The sequence below is a fragment of the Acanthopagrus latus genome, chromosome 1 (assembly GCF_904848185.1).
Source record: "Acanthopagrus latus isolate v.2019 chromosome 1, fAcaLat1.1, whole genome shotgun sequence".
Classification (NCBI taxonomy): Eukaryota; Metazoa; Chordata; class Actinopteri; order Spariformes; family Sparidae; genus Acanthopagrus; species Acanthopagrus latus.
In genome coordinates this window covers 24391757-24412486 of record NC_051039.1, presented here as the reverse complement: position 1 = coordinate 24412486, position 20730 = coordinate 24391757, and the positions used below count along the sequence as shown (strand labels likewise).

At 46.0% G+C, this 20730-nt stretch overlaps 1 protein-coding gene across 1 annotated transcript in view; it reads right to left on the bottom strand.

Moving 5' to 3' along the window:
• xylt1 (xylosyltransferase I) overlaps window positions 1-20188 on the bottom strand; it is an 88370-nt gene extending 68182 nt beyond the window's left edge. The window contains exon 1 of the mRNA XM_037115325.1: window positions 19795-20188. Coding sequence (XP_036971220.1) covers window positions 19795-20076 — 282 coding nt within the window. The 5' untranslated portion in view covers window positions 20077-20188. The remainder of the gene's footprint in view (window positions 1-19794) is intronic.
• Between the last annotated feature and the right edge of the window lie 542 nt (window positions 20189-20730).

The window sequence follows — 20730 nt, the reverse complement described above, 5'->3', positions numbered from 1 at the left end:
ATTAGTTATGAAAAGACAAGATGTTCAGGAACACAGGCAAAAGGCACAAACACACACACACACACACACACACACATATATATATATATATATATATATATATATATATATATATATATATATATATATATATATATATATATATATATATACATCTATATGTATCTGCCATTCTCATGCACCCAAAGTAGCTCATTCATTAGTGCCTTCAGTCTGTCTCACTGGTGCAGCAGAGTGACTCTCCAGTCCTCCAGAGGAATGCCACTGCCGTCCTGTTCCAACAGTCCGACCACCACCAATCAGACTTTCCTACCACAACTCCGGGCAATTCCTACTGCGATACTCGTTTGTTGTCTGCGCTCGAAGCTGATCCATAAGAATGAGTCAGAGCTACAAGGCCCAAGGATTGCTAATCCATGACCTTCTGCGAAAGATAAGCCGAGAAAGTCGGGCCCTATCTTCGCTGAACTGCAGTGAGGGTTATGAGGGCTGAGCTGTAGCCTTAGTAGTCTCATGCGCTCGAGGGTTTGGCTAAAACGGCTCTCTGCTACCGCCGGATCATGCTTCTGCGCTGCGTTGAGAAGAGATTCGGCCAGATGAGTGCAGTAATTATGTGGTTAGCCTTGGCAAGTGGTGAAGGTTAGCTGATTATTGGTACAGCTAAGGGCCCGGAAGCTGAAGGCACAGCGAGCCGGCTACAGTGGTGCACTGTGTGGCGAAGTGAAGCCAGGCTGGGGCTCAACTCCCCCTCTTGTCTGAGAGGAAACTGTTAAAGAGCCATACAGAGCCCCCTCTGTGTGTGTGAGGGTGTGTGTTTGTTTGTGTGTGTGAGATGCATGGAGAAGGAGTATCTTTACTGAGGAGTGTATGGATAGCTGGGGTTCAGTGGGTTCACCCACGCTGCGAATGGAAAGACTGCTCCTGGGTGCGTGCATGTGTGTGTGTGTGTGTGTGTGTGTGTGTGTGTGCGTTCTTTTGTGTTACTTGTGACGACCTTCATGGATAAAATGCATTCTGTAGCACCTTGCTCTGACGATAACAGTCCAAACGAAAGGCCTGACCCAAACCCTAACCTTCACAGCCAGAACAAAGACCCTGATTATAACAGAACTAAAACCCTAACCCTAACCTTGACAGTCAGAATGAAATGCCAGATCCTAACCCTAACCTAATTATAACCCTCAAACACCCTTTTTTAAGTGGTGATGGCCAGCTAAAACCTCTCTTTCTCTCTCACACACAAATCCTCCATTTTAGGACTGCACAATTAGCTGAGATAATCAAAAGGCCCAGTGCAACATCCAGCATTATAATGAAGAGCTGTGGCGCTGCAGAGATGCCCTGACCCACACATCCTGTTCTCCAGACCTAAACAAAAAAAAGGTTTGTTTTGGAACGGGCCCCAACAAATGTCACACCGTCATGACCTTAACCAGAGAAACTGTCTGCAATAGTTTTTTTTTTTCCAGTGAAAACTGTGATGCAAACAAATGATCACTCCCACGGATCGTGAAAGGCGTCGCGATCGCAGAGCGCACGCGCGACGATCAAGCGCACCAGCTCCCCCTGTTGTCACTGTGTCGGGGGAGAGATTTAATGGTTGTGTTGCCGTGTAAAACAAATTCTAATACAAAGTGACAGATCAAGCCTAATGCTTACTAGTACATACGGAAACCATATGGGCTTGTCACCATAGTAAAGACGGCTTCTGCTGTGCTAATCACTCCGACATAGCAGATGCACAGACTGAGGCATTATTGGCAAAATTAGAGCTACTCCCCCCCCTCGCTTTTTTTTTTTCACAGCGTGAAACAGCTGTCCAAAATTTGAGAGAACGAGCTGCAGAAAGAGAGAGAAAAGCGGAGAAAGGGAAAAAGCAAGAGGGAGAGGGAGGGCAGCGAGGAATAGAGCGAGGGCCAATAGCCAGACCTCGCAGCGACTCAGATCGGATCCCCCAGAGTTGAGGATTAGGTTTTGATCCAGATTTTAGGCTGGATTTGGGGCTTTTTCCTTGAGCTGGGCCCATCTGAAATTCTGGGTTTTGCACGATGATGTCATATTGTTTTGTGTGTGCGTGATTGTGGGAAACAAAGAGGGGAGAAAAAAAAAACCGCTTGCGGCCATCGCTTGGTATTCAGATCGTGTTGCGGCCGGTGCCAGCCACAGAATGAGCAGTTAGCCAGTCCGGCAGCATCAATTTGTCAGCATATCCCAACAAAAAATCCCTCTGGGACCCCTGGGAGCCAAAACAGGGCACTGGCAAGAGCACAAAGGGCCCGGGGTGACCCAGCAGGCGCTAAATACACACAGCTGCACACTGATACGACAAACACACAACGATGAACGTATCAGTCACAGAGAATGCATACAACTTGAGACAAGTGTATGACAAACGCACATATTTAGTCCCACTTAAACAACTCTCCCTCCATCACAACAACATAAACAGCACACAGCTGCAGCGCTGCATTAACAGCTGCTGTAGAGAAGGGTCAAAGGCAGTGCACGTCACGCAGCCCGTGTCCTCTGAATCATCGGCCCCGCTGCAGGCTGGGACGCCATGTGGAGCACAACACACACACACACACACACACACACACACACACACACACACACACACACACACACGCACACACACACACACACACACACACAATGAGAGAAAACTATCACCTTCCCTGACCTTTGATGTTTAGTGCAGCAGGCACACATCTCCTCACCCCCACTTCTATACACACACACACACACAACCACACAGTTGTACAGAGTGTGTACAGCCACGGGCCATCATAAACTCACAACCTTTCATCCATTAAACATAAGTAACACAGGATTTCTCTACATGATATATACAGTGTGCAGTGTGCATGTTAGACAGCACGATCCCTGCTGGAAACAAACAGTTTGATCTCAGGCATCTCGACACACACACACACACACACACACACACACACACACACACACACACACACACACTGCATTTATAATTCAGAGTATACGGAGCGGTTGTTCTCACAGGGATTATGTCCTTGCTCGATTCTTTTCTAGTCAAACAGATATGAAAAGGAATTTGCTTGGTGCCAGCGGTGTAACAACACACACCGTATAGAAAAAACAGGACGAATGTGACGGCGTGTGTACAGTGAACATGACGTTCAGTACGAGTCCAGGACCTTGAACTGAGAGGAGTGATGCACGCACTGTTAGCTTTACTATATTGGAGACAAACATTTGTTTTAATCAAATAAGTTAATGTGAGACCACTTCACCATTACATAAATGTAATAAATATGACTTAAGGTAACGTTATTATCAGGTTTTGGTCTTTCCTGCACGGTAATATACCCCGCCGCATCACATGATCCTTATGGGTGGATAGTTCTCGGTACAATGGAAAGTTTGAGCATTTAAACTAAAGTAGATATCATCACAGACGTATGAGTGAAACCGAAACACTTCCAAAGGTTTCTGACGGTTATATTTTATGCAGCAACATAATCTAGGACAATAAACCATGTGATGACGTACACTGATGTAAAAAATCTCAAGCCGGTAACGTGGAGGGTGAATTTGATTGCTCGTCACTCTTGTCTCAAATTGCCCGTCATTAAACAGTAAAGCTGCAGTGTCCTCGATGCCTGAGGTAAAGCAAATGGCGCACAAATGGCAGGCTCTCACACTTTCAGTAACACAGACAACCAAGAACCTGGATGATGACATAAACCTATTTTCAGTGATATGAATGAGCATAATCAGGTTTCACTGAGCTCTTTATAAATGTCACATCTTCAATAGGATCAGAATCAGGATAAGACTCAGTAAGAATAGCTTGACATTTTGAGAAATACCCTTATTTGCTTTCCTGCAGAGATTGAGATGAAAGAAATCGAAACCCACTTCTTCCGTCTGGGTGGAGTGTAGCTAGAGCCAGCAGTACGTTAGCTTAGTTTAGCATGAAGTCTAGAAGCAGGGGGAATAAGCTGGTCGGGGTCTGTCCAAACAAAATGCACTTGGAAGCTCTGAAGCTCGCAGTGAACATGTTGTATTTGACTTGTTTGTCCAAATTTGAAATAAGAATGTTCCTCCAACCAGGACACCAGAGATGTGGACTGGAGCCATTGTGACTTGGACTCGTGTAACGGCGTCACCGACGTGCGGCTTGAACTAAAAGTAAAAAATGATCTGGCAGTCGTCTTTGACTCTGAACTCTAAAGACTCTGGACTTGACTCAGCTTGAGACATGATGACTCACATGACTTGTCTGGTTTTTTTTTTTGTGTGTGTGTTTTCAGTTGAGTTTTTGTAGTTTTAATTCAGTCCAGCTGTCAGTATTCACAGAATAAATTCCTGCTGGTGGATTACCACAATAAAAGGGCCATGATTGTTCCATGAGATCTGCTTGATGCTCGATGCCAACATGTGTCAGAGTTTGCTCCAAGGCCTAACATGAACATGCTTTTACTACAAAGGCATTTTAATAGTTTGACAGAAGAAGCCTCTGGGTTTTCATGTGAATTTTATGTCACGGTTTAGAGACAATGTCAGTGATGGGGAGGGAAGGTTTTTGATCGACAACAAATGGAAGTTGTGCTGTTTGACTGAGTACACTTGTTTCACAGAATACCAATTAATTACAATACAAATTCAATCCAATATCATACTTTAATAAATTAAATCTAAATTAACTCGCCAGAGATCAAAAGCAAATGTTAGGCTTAAAAACTACGCAGATGCACCTCTGCGTCCGGCGTGATGATGTATCGCCAACCGCCTTTTTTGAAGACTTGGAAATACTCGTCATTCAAACATAGGTTACTTACGAAACATTTTATATTGTAGAACAAAACCTGGCAAAATCTCTTAAGCTTGTGTTGACTACATTTACATTTAGGGCATTTAGCAGACGCTTTTGTCCAAAGTGACTCTCTAACTTGTACTTCTGTAGGGCGGCTGTAGCTCAGGAGGCAGAGCGGGGCATCAGTGTGTGAATGTGCGTGTGAATGGAAGTCCATTTACCTTCTCTTCATAAAGATCGATTCTGCAGCTATGATTGCAGTGTTTGGTGGGCTTGACAGACAAACTGATTTGGGACCATAAGGACTTGAGTCGCGGGTGTGAACCACATTGTCTTGCTGCCAGAGCAGCAGGCTTCATATAACCACCGTCTCTATCAGGTACTAAAATGGAATCATTTGACATAATACATGCTATATTCTCAGTCTATTATGTAAAAAGAAAGAAAAATAAGGGGGGAAAAGGGGGCGCAGAATGGTTTTGAGAAGCTAATAAACGTCATGCTCATTAATCTCCATTGCTGCCACTGGACGTGGCGGCGGTGAAGACATAGCGCCGCTCCTTTGATTATTCTTCCCACCTTAGAGCAGCACGCTCACATCAGGCGGACGGTTACCAACTCATTACTGTCCGTCTCTATTGCTGTTAAATTGCAGTCATTTGTGTCTTTTAGGCAAATAGACGGAGTGCTAAGCAAGCAGATGTGCCCTGGCTGAATTATAATTGCCTTGACCGAATCTCTCTCTCAGCAGTTAAGACAATTACATCTGCATACTCTCTGTTCGCCTGTGAAACACGCGCGCACACGCTCATGAACACGCCAACTCGGTCACACGCGTCCCCACGAGGCGTCCACCACGGCCCGTGTTCAGGTTGGGCCCTCGTCCACAGATAAACCTCACAGAGCCACGAAGAATGTATGAAAGTTTGCGGAGGAGCGCTGTGAGACCCACTTGGCCCTACCGCCAGAAAAGACAGAAAGAAAAAAATCCTCAACATATTCATCTATCCCGTGGATAAACTGAGGAGTTACATAAAAAGATTGTTGTAGGCCTATTTGCCGGAGTAAAATGGATTGCACTCGCTGCAGTTAAGGCACGGGGGGGGGGACTCGAGGACAAAGAGTCAAATAAATAAATAAATATATAAAAAGCCCTCTTGAAAAAAGCTAGACTGGCCAATTGGGGAGAGAGAGAGAGAGAGAGAGAGAGAGAGAGAGAGAGAGAGGGAGACAAAAAAAAGAGAGAGCAGTATTGTTCTTTGTTTGAGCTCACACACACACAGACAGACACACACAAACACAAATAGAGTGCTGACACCAATAAGCAGTCAATGATTTTCCTAATGGTTCTCTTCTATGGAAAGGCAATTCTCAGGAGGACGGTTAAAGCACTGAGAGCCATGTGTAAACTCCCCCCCCACACACACACACACACACACACACACGCACACACACACACACACACACACACACACACACACGAATAAAAAGTCTAAAAATCCGTCTTGGCAAGCTCCCCTTCCCTTTAACCTCTTTTTCTCTTGACATCAGAGTGTGTGTGTGTCTCAGAGTCGATTAACCCTCTGTCTCAGTTTTTTTTTTCCGCTTTACACCACAAAGTTTTAACTTCCCTCATAATTTAACCGACTTTCCAATATTGCTCGGCTACAATTTCGTCTCTTTCTCATCCTCTCTCTCTCTCTCTCTCTCTCTCTCTCACACACACACACACACACACACACACACACACACACACACACACACACACACACACACACACGTTCCCCTCACCTTAAACAAACCGCCTGCAAATGCCGGCGGAGGGAAACACAGAGGCCTTTATGCCCTGTGAAAGTTCTATGTGGGAAAATGCACAAATCTTTTTCTTTTTTGCAACAGAAGGGAGAGTGAGCGCTCACAGGTTAAACGCTCAGTGTCTGAAATTCAGAAGTTTTTTTTTTTTTTGTTGCTTGTTTTTTCTGTTGCTCAGAAATCCGTTGAGCTTCCCACCACAGACGCGCAGACGCCTCGAGTACGTCGCAAAGAAAGAGGCATTTGACACTGTGCTCACACAATCGCCCACCCTAATTGTCTGCTCTCCCTCTGCCCTCCCCCACTACACACACACACACACACACACACACACACACTCGCGTGCACACACATTTTTTTCCCCCCTACATTGTAATTTCTGTATACCTCTGAGGCATGGTGTCCAGTGAAATGGAACAGAAACGGGAAGGATGGTTGGAGACAGATGAGAGGAGCGAGCAGTGGCAAAGACGGGGGGGGGAGAAAAGTGAAAGAGGGAGGAAATGGGAATAAAATAAGTGGAACGAGAGCAATTGACGAGAGAGAGAGAGAGAGAGACGGAGAGTGAGAGTATTGAGGGAAAGAGCAGGTCAACTCTGGCGGCGCTGAAGCGTCTGCCGAGCGTCGCTGATGTGATGGCACGATGATGATGATGATGATGGTGGTGGTGATGATTCACCGCTGGTAGGAAATCAGAGAGAAGAACGTATTATTATCAAGCAGCTCAATTACAGCGCAATTTCTCCCCAGCGGTGACAGCCTCTGCAGGGCTCCTCATTGAAGCTGATTTGGGAGGCCTGCGGCGTCTGAAGGACCAGCGTGCGACCCAGCGGCGCGGCAAAGACACCAACACCCCCCCCCCCACAAAACACCCCACTCGAGACAGGGAGACGAAGAAGAGGCAGGAGGGGACAACCGGGGGAGAGGAGGAGTGGCGGCACGCAGGGATGAAGAGGGTGAGGAAGTAGTCAAGGGGGAAGGATGAGAGCGCGACGGCGTTCGAGCGCTGCGCCCCGCGTTAAGATCGCAGCATCTTCACGCACTTGAGGGCGCTAGGCGGAGAAAGCGGAGGCAGACAGACAGGATGGACAGACAGACAGGACGGACAGACAGACAGGATCTCAGTCCACCGCTGATGGAGACGAACACCTGTTCAGTAATGAGTACCAGCTCTCCGGCTGGTCCGGGTGGTGAATATGAATACTGAAGAGCAGCTATTCATGTGGTGTTCAGGGTGTTTTATAATTTTATTTACTCTCAGGGTGTGTGTGTGTGTGTGTGTGCGCGTGCGTGCCAAGGTGGAAGGAGCTGGGTGATGGACCTTTGTGCAAGCCTGTGTGGGGGAGTGTGCTTTTTTTTTTTTGCGATGCAGGAAGGAGAGTATTTTATGATTTTATGCATTCTGTAGGTGTGCGCCTTCAGCAGCACAGAGGACGGGCTGGAGAGTGTGTGTGGGAGAGTGTGTGCACGTGTTTGTTTTTTTTTGTATTTTTTGTATTTTTTTTTCTTTTTTTTTTTCCTGCAGGTGTGTGCATCCCAAAACGAGCCCGTCCAGGTTTTCTCCAGTGCGCCCTCCAACATCCCCATGCAGCTCCCACATCTTCTGGTGTGACGTATGTTCCTTATCTGCCTTCTCCACATTGGCTGAATCATTTAAAAACCAAGAGGCTATTTTTTTTACAGCTTGGTACCAATATCAAAATGATGCTTTTTCTAAATATATTTTACTTGGAGGCACATCAACATTTTTTTCTTCTTCACATAACAAGCCGAAGTTACGAAATGTAGAACTTGTTAAAACAGGAAGAGGAAGTGCCTGATCAAAGACTAAGTCGGTAAGATTTAAAAAACCAGAACAGACATTCAGTTAAGTTACATAAGGTACGTGACAGTTTTTCGATACTCTGGGCTACTGGCACGTTTTGTTTGATGTCGCACAGCGGCTGGATCCGTGTTCGTATTCATGTGATCTCGCACATCCATCTTGCCGGCCTTGAACGCTACAGGCTCACACTCTGGTTTCGGAACATGCGGCATACTGTGAGGACCTAGCAGATGATGTATCGGTTCTGAATATTTGAAACTGTTCCTGCAGTATCTGTACACCAGTACCAGCTGGACTTCCCTTCTCTTTCCTCTCTCCGGCAACTAGCTGCCGCCCACACGTTCAGTTTTGTCTAAAGAGAGAATGTTTCTGAAAAAAGAGTGTGACATCTAATGTTTACTACAGTCATTCTGCTGTTCTGTGGTTCTTGCCAGGAAGGTATAATCTTGTTGTAATCATCTTTTGACAAAAATCTCAAATGTTGTGCCCTCATTGCTGTGTCAACGTTTCCCCAGAGTATCAGAAACGGCCGTGAATATTGATATTTGTTATGGCGGCTCCTCAACAGGTAGGCATAGATGCTGCGAGCATCAGAGCTGGAGACTTCATGTCATTGAAAGAAGAGCAGAGGACTTCTTCTTACTTCTTTTTAGTTATTATCCTAGTTAGTTATTATTTATTTGTATGTATGTCTCTTCGCTGTAAACTCTTGAGCGAAAAAACAAACAAACACTGTTATACATTTAAATAAAATCCGAGCAGTTCCTCTCAGGAGAAGAGTCTCATAGTTGTTTGATATTGTGCAATATTTGATCATGTTTAATGTCGTCCCAGCCTACCAGTGGTGTGTGAGCATGTGATAGATAGATAGACGTTGACGGACAGATGGTTTTGTCAAACTTTTTGAAAGTGGCTGCTCCTTACCAAGCAGTTTCCAAAGATGAATTCCCAGATGGCTGCAAAAAAAAAAAAAAAAACATCTGGTGCATCAGGTCACGTTTCAGTTGCTACCCCCCCCAACAAAAACATCGTCCAATACAGAGCCCTGGTGACACCGTTACATAAGATCGAAATTTTAAATCACTTTTATAAACAATTCTTGGCATTATGATGATGATGATGTCATCGGCAGGTCTCCGAGTCTGTAGGGCGGAGTAACGTTATGAAACAACGTAAGTGTCCACCACTCCGAAATGTTATCCAGACGTGGACAGTACAACCAAATATGTAACAGAGGCAAGTGTCCGTCGGGGGGGGGGGGGGCTCCTTCCAATCACAACCTATTCAGAGGAGTGAACTGGGATTATTGGGCAGAATCCCTCAACCGTCCCATCCCAGTGTAATCCTAAATTAGAGCTCCTACTTAGAGATGCTTGATAAAAACCAGCCTGATCAGTTTCTTGGCATCGGCTCACCTCCGAACTTCACCAACAGAGGGGAAAATTAAAGAGCTGATCCTCGCATTCGTGGAGGCCATTTGGACTTGGGTTAGTTTCCAGAAGCGGTCTCCAGCCAGGCGCAGTCTTTGCCAGCCGGGCCCGAGCCTCGCTAACAAGCCTTCAAACCAAAACCCGGGTTCCCCCGAGGATTACGCTGGGATTTGAGTCGACGTCGGATTTGTAGCAGGGATGAGACGTTTATCTTTTCATATCCACCCCGAACGCTCCCCACCCCTCTCCCCCCCAACATTTCCTCCACCAGCTTTCTACTGTCTCACATATCTGTCCGTCTCATTCTCTGCCTGTCTCCACCTCCGTGTCTTTCTTTGTCCTCTCACTTTTCTCTTTTAATCACAGATAGAGACAAGTCTTCTGGACTGTTGGCATTCAGCTCTAGTAGCGAGGGGAAGGGAAAGAAGGAGGCGGAGGAAGAAGAGGAGGAAGGAGAAGCAGAAGAAGAAGAAGAACAACATCAAGACAAGAGAAGAAAAGCGCTGCTGTCAGTTCCTCTCCTCTTGCTCCACGGGGCTGGAAGGACAAAAGCTTTCCCTGACAGGCCGGATCACCCCTATCTCTGCCGGGCCGACGCGTCATCACCCCGTGTCCTCGCCACGCTACCACGTACCCTTTTCTGTTTCTGTCACAACCCCCCCTGTCTTATTAGAATAACACAATTCGTGGGGATTAGTGTATGGTGTGCTGAGGAGGAGATAGCAAGGCAGTGGCTCACGCTCAGTCTCATTACTCTGCGTGGGTGTGATTACATGTTCATGTGCATTTGGGTGTTAGACGCGGATCAGCATGTCGCATGTCTGTGTCGCGGCGATTTCTCGGAGAAGTGGGCAATCTACCGCGCGCTTCCCCGACGACAAGGCTGTCAAGTGTTTTTTGAGTGCGATGCGACCATTATGTTCGCGAGACAAGCACAAGGGGCTCCATTATAGATCCTATAGAGGCCGCGCACGCCAACAATCAAGGCTGAAACATCAGCGACAAATGCAGCTCCTCGTCCTTCTCCACCTCCCAGCACAGTGGCCAACACAGCAGGGAGACGTTTAAGTTGCTTCATAGGGAATTGTACGTGTGTGCTGAAACACAATTAAAACACTGGACCTTCTGCTGGCTGTAAAAACATAATGTTGAGTTGTGTTTCATCCTCATAAGGAATCAATGAAAAAAAAAAAAAGCATTTGTTGAATTCATTCATTTGTTTGGAGTTATGAGAAACTGCACTTAATGGCTTGAAAGAAAATGTATTCAAATATTCCTTTTACTCATTATCTTAAAGTCACCCGAAGTTTGGTTCAATTATCAAAAAGATACCGAAGCATTTATCTATTGCAGCTTCACACACTGAAGGTGCACGATGTAGATTCGGAGAAGAAATTCCAAAATCCGAATTTTGATATTTGCAATATAACTGAGTAATATTTATCTTTTTGACAACTGGATACACAAGCCGTTCTCAGGGGAAAATCATGTCCCCACTGTTTGTAGATGGAAGGGCGGCAGGGTCCGCCACACATAAACAAAGTAAAAGAGAATGAAATTGTGTTGTCCTTTAAGGTCAGTTTGTTTGTTCAGTTTATTCAGTCGTGAAGACAAAGATAATTTCTTTATTTAGTTTTCGTTTCGGCATAATAATCAGTCGATGGAGATCTTTCTCTTCTGGTTACAAATTCTGATTCTTCCCCAAAACAACACAGTGCACTGTTTAGTTTGTAACACACACTCGCTGTTACAAATTTTAATTTGTTGAGCCTCAGCCAAGTTTTATGGGGCTTTAAATTCAATTTTCTTGCTTGAAATTCATTTGTTTTTCAGTTCAGATTAGGCTCTGAGACTCATGCCGTGTGCATGGACTTAAAAATAAAAAAAGCCGATCATATGCTACTGTGAGACTTAAATTTCACAATCTTTTCATTTTATTTTCATTAGTTCTGAATATTGTACCTGGGGACCCATATCACATTCATCACCCATATCACAAAGCCCAGTTGGCTAAAGAAAAACCAGAACCAGTAGGTTCTCCCGTGTTCAGAGACTAGATCTCGGAATCTTTGATCAAAGTTTAATTCCACAATAATCCTATTAAAACTCTGACAACTGCACTCAACGGATGCCCATTGAGGATTATATTTTTAAATAAAACATTTATTTTTAATTGATCTGCTGAGTGTGCAGTGATGATACATTCGAGCGGACTGTTCAGTTGGCACTGATCTGTTTTCATAAAATACAACAGATCTATTTAAAGGGATAACACGGCAACTACTAAACAGCAAGGGAGCTGAGTGATTGACCTGATAACCCCTCCATATGGTGATGGTCTAGTCCAAACCTGTGCGTGTGTGTGTGTGTGTTTTTGTGTGTGTGTGCAGCCTTTTAGCTACGCGCTAAATATCAACATGGATACCAGACTTCAGATAAACCTAATTCAGCCCCCCCAGCACCACAGCCTCGCCTTCCCATCTCTCCCTCTATGTCTCTCTCCCTCTCTGTCTCTCTCTCTCTCAGGGCTGTCTGCTAAGCCTCTTACCTATGGGATTATTGGCAACGCTAGGTATTATATAGCTTCATTCATCTGGATGATGCGTTATTAATGTGTTGGGGAATGAAACCATCTGTAACGGCGGCAGAGGATGATGGGAGGATGAGGGGAAGTTGGGGGGGGGTAGGCTGTCTCGCAAAGGCAGGAGAGACGGCTTGGCTGGAGTTGTGCATCGTTGTGTGTGTGTGTGTGTGTATGTGTGGGGGGGGTGACACAGAGCGACGCAACTCTAATTGGTGGTAATGGCGAGGTTTGTTTGAATAGACGTGACAGGAGAGAGATGAACAGTTGTTATGATCTTTGATTTTGCAGTTTTACAGATGAGGAGCACAAAGGCATCAAGCAGAGCTCAAAGCACAAACAGACGTGCAGGCACACACACACACACACACACACACACACACACACAAACATGGACCAACAGTGGAGAAAGGACAGTAAATTGCGTCTTTTAAGCCCCTTTCAGATGAGCACATTACTCCGTAAATGTACTGTCAAGAAAAAAGACTTGTTTCTCCCGGCTTTGCCCCCTTTTCAGACACGGCATCTGGAACATTTCCATGTTCATATATCTATTGAAGTAACGGGTTCAGGGCTTTTAAACACGCAGACAGGTGACAGATTTTAGAAAAAGAAAAACATGAATAAATGAGCAGATATTAGAGGTTTAAGGATCATGTCTTTGTCCATCTACAGCAACGTGGAAGTTGTATTCCCTTTACGCTGCTATTTTTACTGGCGGAGTGCAGAGGATGTGTTGCAGCCTGAGGAGGGACGCCATGGTCCCTGCAGTCACCAGAGCTAGACTCAACCGAATCCCTATTTTTGACGATACTCTCTACCACTAATATGAAAACATCTAATGAGGGAACAACTTTTGGCTGGTTCGTTGCAGAATCTTTGGCAAGGAGCTGCTCGGGAGGCTCAAGGTGGCCCAACATATTACTCCAACCGGTGGACCGATGGGGCTCAAAATTTAGTCAAAATTTTACCTTCATTTACCCGTTACCAGATTTATTTGATACATTCAGTTACTTTCAGGAATCATTTTATTTTATTGGGTATAGGTTTTTAATTGGGATGTGTTACCAATCAGATAGTGTTGTGGGCGGGACGCTGTGCAAGAGGATGTTGAATCAGAGCCAAATTAAACATTTTTAAATTAGTTTGTTTTATCGGTAATCTGACAGGAAAAAAAAAATAAATCACAGATTCCGATGTTGAAAATGTTGAATATCCGCCCCAGTAATCATCTTGGTCAATCCCTAATGTTGATTCTCTGTTTAGTCTTTCACCCATCTTAACACTTCTATTATGGAAAGGCTTAAATTACAAATTCAAAGCTACACTGCTTGTGCGATCACTGATTCACCTAAACAGTAACAGTAAGTGATATTTTTAAAAAAAAACCCTTGTCAAAATTCATCACATTGCCACAACAGTGTTCTCACAATACTGACATTTTTAACTTGGATGAAATATTCACTGATCAATAGTCACTAATAACAACAACGCAGCGCGTAACCTGAGTCTGTTCGAGCATTAAGAGAGAGTGGGAAAGCGCAGACGCTAACCACATATCGATAATGCAGAAAATGAGTACTGAAGTTGTTATTTATATTTTGAGTCGATATGCGTTGACAACAAAACAATATCTTCCATAAAGCAGAGGAAAGCAGCAAATCCTCAGCCGAATCATTTTGCGGGGGAAATGAGAGAACAAGAATGAAAAACATTCACTCAGTTTAGCTCTGTGATAATTACTCGTGCAGGGTCGGTGTATACTGAACCTCGATAACCTTCTCAAATTGTTTTTGTACACTCACTGCTTTGTTGGAGTTCTTGTCTTCTTCTTCTTTAAATTGGACATCCTTGTACTGAAATTTCAAACCATTTCCGCTCCATTCTTCATGACCGCATTACTTTTCGAGCACCTCTTGAGCAGAAAACCGTACGCGTTGTGCAGATGTTCAACTCTCAATGCACTGTTTGCCATCAACTTGATGATGCAGTAACCCATTCGCCCTATTAAATTATAATATGATAATGGAACTTGCTCTACTCTCATCTCTTGAGAAAGAGTCAACATAATTGGCAGGGGCTGTGTGAGTCATGCCGGCGTGTTCTCTGCTCCCCGAGCGTACGCGTGGTGTTTCTAACATCGTGACACTTGCTGAACAGTTGAAAAGGTAAGTCAGCGGTGAGGACGGACGGGGTCAGAGAGAAGAGGCTGCAGTACACATTACACAGATACCACACTGAAGAGGCCTGCAGCACATTCAGCACCTGTGCTAGAAGGGCTGTTTCGCAGGCAAGTGTCCGCGTTGTGATGTCTGAGCTGCTATGGAGACCCAGACGTCCAATGTACAAACTCTACACAGTCTGAAGTTCTTGAGATTCCATACCGACGCTGGTATTTTGCATACGAGCAGGCAAAACACAGCAGGGTTTTGGATGTATGCCGCATTATGGGAATATCGAAATGTTTTTAGCATTGCAAGTTTTTGAGGGATGGTGTCATGTATACAAATTACACTTCAACATCAAAGTGTCTTGGGTTTTTTTTTTTTTTTTTCTCCGATGCGTCTCTTTCAAGTCTGAGGTGCACACTTCCTCCCTCAGATCTCAGTATGTTCCCACCTCTCTCTCCGAGACTAACGGCACTTGAAAAAGAGGCTCTCTGTGTGCGAATCCACAACGACAGATGGATGGACTGATGGGCAGGCTGTACTTTACTTTTCCCTCATTACAGGTTTTACTGAGTAACACTTTATTGGTGTAATGATTGGGACGTTTGACATTTTTAAATCACACAGTGCATCTTCTGGGGTGTCTCTGGACTGTAATTATGTACGTTCAAATGTCTGTTTAAGGCAGAGCAGCTCACACTCTAAGACGATTTACTTTTGGGGAGTGCCAATTTGACTGCCAATTGCCAAAGTGGTTTGCTATGATACAAAAACCAGCATTGACAGTGACTGGCACATGTAATGGCGCTGGAACAAACTACAGCGCCGGGAACGCACTGTGACAAAGAACTGAATCCAAATGACATGGGAAAGGTGAGAAAGGTGGTTATGTTACAACACGAATGAAAAGGCATCCAGGGAATGAAAAATGAGAAGGCTGGAACAGAACAGCACACTTTCGTAATACGCCTCTGAAATATACGGGCTGAATCTGGGCTGTCACTTTCAAAACATGAAGTTTGAATGACAAGTTCAAATTAATTCGAACACAAAACATATTGTCATATTATCTGTTCAGTGCAGCTTGCTAGTTTAATCCATTTTAGTTTAGCTAAGGACAGCAACTGCAAGATGCAACTTTGTTGTGTACTCCATTTTATGTTGGCAAAGAGAACAACAACAGCCTAACATTTCTGAGGGGAGCAGGGTATATATTGAATTTGAAAGTCAACCACATTAAAAACCAAATATCAGATGTTCTGTATAATTGTAGTCTAATTCAGTTCAAAGCTAGGTTATTAGTACAGTCATAAGCTATGACCTCATCACAGCATATGTTGTAACACAACGCGCCAACTCAAAAAACGAGTGATTAGGAAGAAAAGGATTTTTCATTCAGCATGTTACTATAAATACATGTGTGTATGTGGGTGTGATTGTGTGGGGCTGCTTCCCTGCATCTACGTACATACATATTTTTGAGTGTGTGTGTGTGTGTGAGTCAGCACTGTGATTATGGACACAGTGGGATGAATCACATTGTGGTTGTGGTGATGGCTGGAGAATAGACTGGTAGCAACAATAGATTTTAGCAGAGCCCCTGAATGCAAAACACATGTACAGTGCATTGTTTCTTGAACTGCACATGACTGCAATTTCAACGATAATCCCAGCAGGGCCGGAGTGTTCGCTGAGATATTTCACTCTCGGCCCCTTTACTGTTAATGCTGACCGTCTTTAGCGAACATCTTAGAGCTCATTTATTCTCATTAGCTCCTGAAAAATAAGCTTCAAAGACTCTGATTGCAGCATAAGTAGCCATCACTATTTGAGAATAAGAAGTGTTATTTAAAGTTATGTAAGAACAGTAAAGTTGGGCTATTTAAAGTCACATAAAGGAACCCCCACAGAGCTGGTGGTGAGACAGGAGCCGGAGCCTTTGTTCTACTTTTTCGCTTCTTTAAATTCGCTCTCCGAAAAAATATCTCCTCTCAGTCACAAACCGCTCAAGTAAAATATCCGCCCAGTGGCTCTCGTATCTTTGTACGTCTGCAGCAAAGCCAAGTGAGCCACTGCGGGTGAACATCTTTATAATAAAATACAACGCTTGTCACGTACGCTCACCGCACGGTGGAACCGCGCGGTGAGCGCACATATTCAGGTGATTTGTAATGCCATCTTTGCCACAGGAAACCATTAGGGAAACTCAGTGTAATGGAAAGTGTGTACATCGGGAGGTAATGTTTCATTTAATGCCATGACTAACTGGGAAACTCTTTTTGCAACATGTGTGAGCTGGACACCCGCTGGGCACACGGGGTTCATGACAGTATATGACCACGGCAGCAGATGGAAGGAAAAAAAAACGCTGACGACCAGATGTGAAGCTGGGAGCCAGACGCCTTTTTTAAAGCTCGCCTCACTCTCCTGCCGAAGGTAGATTGGTTTAATTCTGGCACTTTAACAGTTTCTTTCTTTCTTTTTTTTTTTTTTTTCCTTTTTACATCCACCAGCACCGCCTTAATGAGCACCTATTAATAATAATTGTGATGCTATCTCCTGTAATAAACTGATGTCAGGCACAACAAGACAGACTAATTAATAAGTGTAAGACATTTTCTGATGTGGGAATATGCAACAGGTAGCCACCGCCTGCGTGAAATCACTCGCAGAGAATAGTATCATTCATTCGATTATATCCAGATGTATAAAGGCAGCGGAGATGGGAGCAACAATGACTAAACTGCACTGCAAGGAAAACATCGTGTGCTCTCGAGCAGCATTTCCCTCAAGAGACACAACAGGAGACAACCACTAATGACAAGTGTAGCTCCTGCCTGCTGGGATGACACATCCAAAGCTATGCATAATGTTTCCGTCCAACGCGAGCTATCACATAGAAAATTCTGTTATTGTCACACTGTAGCTTCTGGCTCGTTTTTATTCCAGATCAAATCAAAGTGCTGCTCTCTCTCCCTCTCTCCGTCTCTCTCTCTCTCAGGCATGGTGCCTCATATAGCATCAGTTGGCACTTATGCGTCACCCTTAGGCTGGACAGCTCTGCCTTGCCAAGCCACGCACACACACACACACACACACAGACACACAGACACACAGACACACAGACACACACACACACCACCCACTTGGGGAAAGAGAATGAAAAGGCAGTGATTAACCAGTTGAGGGAATGCATGTGGCCCAGGGTGACCCGTTGAATGTTAAGAGTCCGGGGGCCACAGAACTGCAGAGAGGGGAGTCAACAGTCTGACAGGCAGGCGGGCGAGTCGACTGGCTGGTGGACTGACTGGCATACGGGGCCGCGTGATGTGCCTCGCGGCGATGGGGATTGGAAGCCCTTCTTTAAAAGGTCACGGGTGCAGATCCACAGTGTGTTTTAATAGCGGAACGCATTGGGACAAATCGGTGTTGACGCGGCGTGAATAGGTTCTGACACAGCTGAGCCGCGGCTCCTGTTATGTCACCGCATTACTCATTTATTTACAAGCCTTATTGGGATGTCGCAGTAATTCCATGCAACAAACACCAAAGGTGCACCGTGTCGTTTCAGGAGAAGAAATTGTTAATCTCTTCGTTTTCATGACTAAACAAATAAAAACGAGCTGACCTTAAAGGAGAACAAAATTGTTTCTATGTGGCGGACCCTGCCACATTTCTGGCTGGATTCTTTCCTCCGAGAACAGTTTTATTCAGTAATACGTCTGAGTTTGTATTATTACGTCATTGCTATCGAAAATGTGACAATTCTGAGTTTGAATCCCTTCTCCAAAACTAAATAGTGCCCGTTAAAGATTTACAATATTAACTCAGGAGACTTTGAGTCCCTGCGGAGCTCTTCCAGGTACACTTTGTGCGAGGATTTCTCCAGCAAATCAAATATAACCCCGTCCTTTGCGTGACTTTGGACTGTGGAGACGCCGGCAGGTGGGACGAGCAGCCCAACCAGACCGAGGCGAGTGAGTCACTATCAAATCTGCAGAGGAGACAGATGATACAGTGCCCGGCTCCAAGTGACTGACAGAGCGCAGAGGCCACAGTGTATCATGCTACATCAGAGCCGGTTATCTACTGGTTGCATGGTGGCAGAAGAGTGGGCTCCAGTTGAATGGCTGGCAGCTTTGTGGAAAGGGGTGGCGGTGGCGGTGGTGGGGGATGCTGCTCGCCTGCCAGGGACAACTGCGTCCAGTTTCTTCAGGGCAACTGCGTGAGAGACCACGCAAAGTGAGAAGCCCCAATTCTGGAGAATTTAATTCTAGACATTAGGCTGGGCAAATTAATGGCATGCTGGGAACCTGCTCGGTGCCTGTAGCCTCCTGGGCACAGGGAGCATGAGTGGAGTCTAAACATTTTTGGATTTTTGTTTAAGGGGGGGGCAGCTCTTATATTTCGAAGAGGCAACACATGACATCCTCTACTTCTGAACAGACACAATCGCCACAGGCTATCTTTAACTCCATTTGTTCACTTCCATTAGATTTCCTCCACAATCTTGACCTTTTGCGTCTCGCGTTGCCACCACCAATAAAACTCTCGGTATCTCCGCAAACTGCAGATGGCTCTAATCTTTGTGCGCTCATCAAAAAAACAACTCCGCAAATTAGGTTACGTTTCAATCTGGCCTTGCTCACAGACGGCGCTTCTGCTGAGCCGCGCAGCTCCTGTGCTGGACTTACAAATGCCAAGCGGACCGTGACAGTTCGTGGCGGCAGCCCGGGCCGGTGCCTGCGCCGCCTCGTGAGGAGGATTTGCCCCGCCGCGCTCACCGCTCCTCCCCGGGAGTCAACTACACCGCTGAGTTCAGACACTGAGCCCGGAGTCTGGACTCGTCCAGACGGCAGGCGCTCAGCGCAGGATGCTCGCTTTCCTCCCTTGCGACAGTGGAGCTCGCTCTGCCTCAGACAGCCCATCGTGTCCCCGGCAGGCAGCCTCCGTGGACAGTGACAACAAGCAAACATTCATTCATTTTGAGGCCCGGCCGTGCGCTTGTTGCCCCCCTGCACCCCCACCCCCTTAAAAACAAAAATCTAAATAATCGCACACTGTAAGATGTGCTGACCTGCCCGCCAACCCCTCCGGGCTCCATCTCCCGGGCGAGACAGTGTGTGTGTTTTTTCAGCGGGGATGTGATGTTAATGCATCGGCTGCGCCTGCGTCTGTCTTACCGGCTGCTGTATGTGACGAGACGTCCCCTTCCCCGGCGGAGGAGGAGGATGCTGCCGCTGCCGGACCCCGTGCTGGAAATAGTCGCTGCCGGCGGCTTTGTTGCCCGCGACCCGGTCCCTCTTCTCCCGCACGCTGGCGCCTCCGTTCTCCCTGTCTTCGCCGGAGTCGAGGCTGCTGAAGTTCCACACAATCAGCGTCTGCACCAGCAGCACCGTGAGGGCTGCTATCAGGGCGGACCGCGACCGGCGGGCCAACCTGCGAGCACACAAGCCGCCAACCATCTTCGCACCGGGCTGCACGGAGCTGGAGGACCGTCTGTGGCTGTGCGCAGCGCGACGGGAGGAAGGAGTGGAAGTAGAGGGAGGACGACGAGGAGGAGGAGGTGGTGGTGGTGGTGGTGGTGATGCTGGGGGAGGAGGAGGGAGGGAGGCTGAGCTTTTTACAGTGGCGGAGGCGAGGAGGAGCGTCGAGGAGGAGAGGCACAGGGCCACCGTGTGGCGGAACAGGCGACGGAGAGGAGAGGAGAGGATGCTCAAGGCGGCCGCGAAACCGTCTGTTCTCTAAATTATAGCCTAAATTCACATCTCTTCAGGAGGGGGTTCCGTTAACGACCATATACCTGCAAATGTTGAAATTTGCAACACCCGAAATCCCCATTAAAGGCAGCAGGCAGCAGTATTAGCAGGCCTCCAGGGGTCTGTACACACATACTGAGCACAACAGGGGCGCAGCGAGGAGCTCTGTTGCCTCGGGCACCTTTGGACCAATTCAGACCTGACTGAACGAAATATAGTCGTAGTATAGTCGCTCAGTGTGTCAAGAGAATCTCCATTTTTATACACCGCACTTGCCGGACCCCAGCTGGAATCCAGCAGCAAAATTAAATTTTCCTTTCCTGCCTCACATGATGTACGTTACAGCTGTGCTGTGTACAG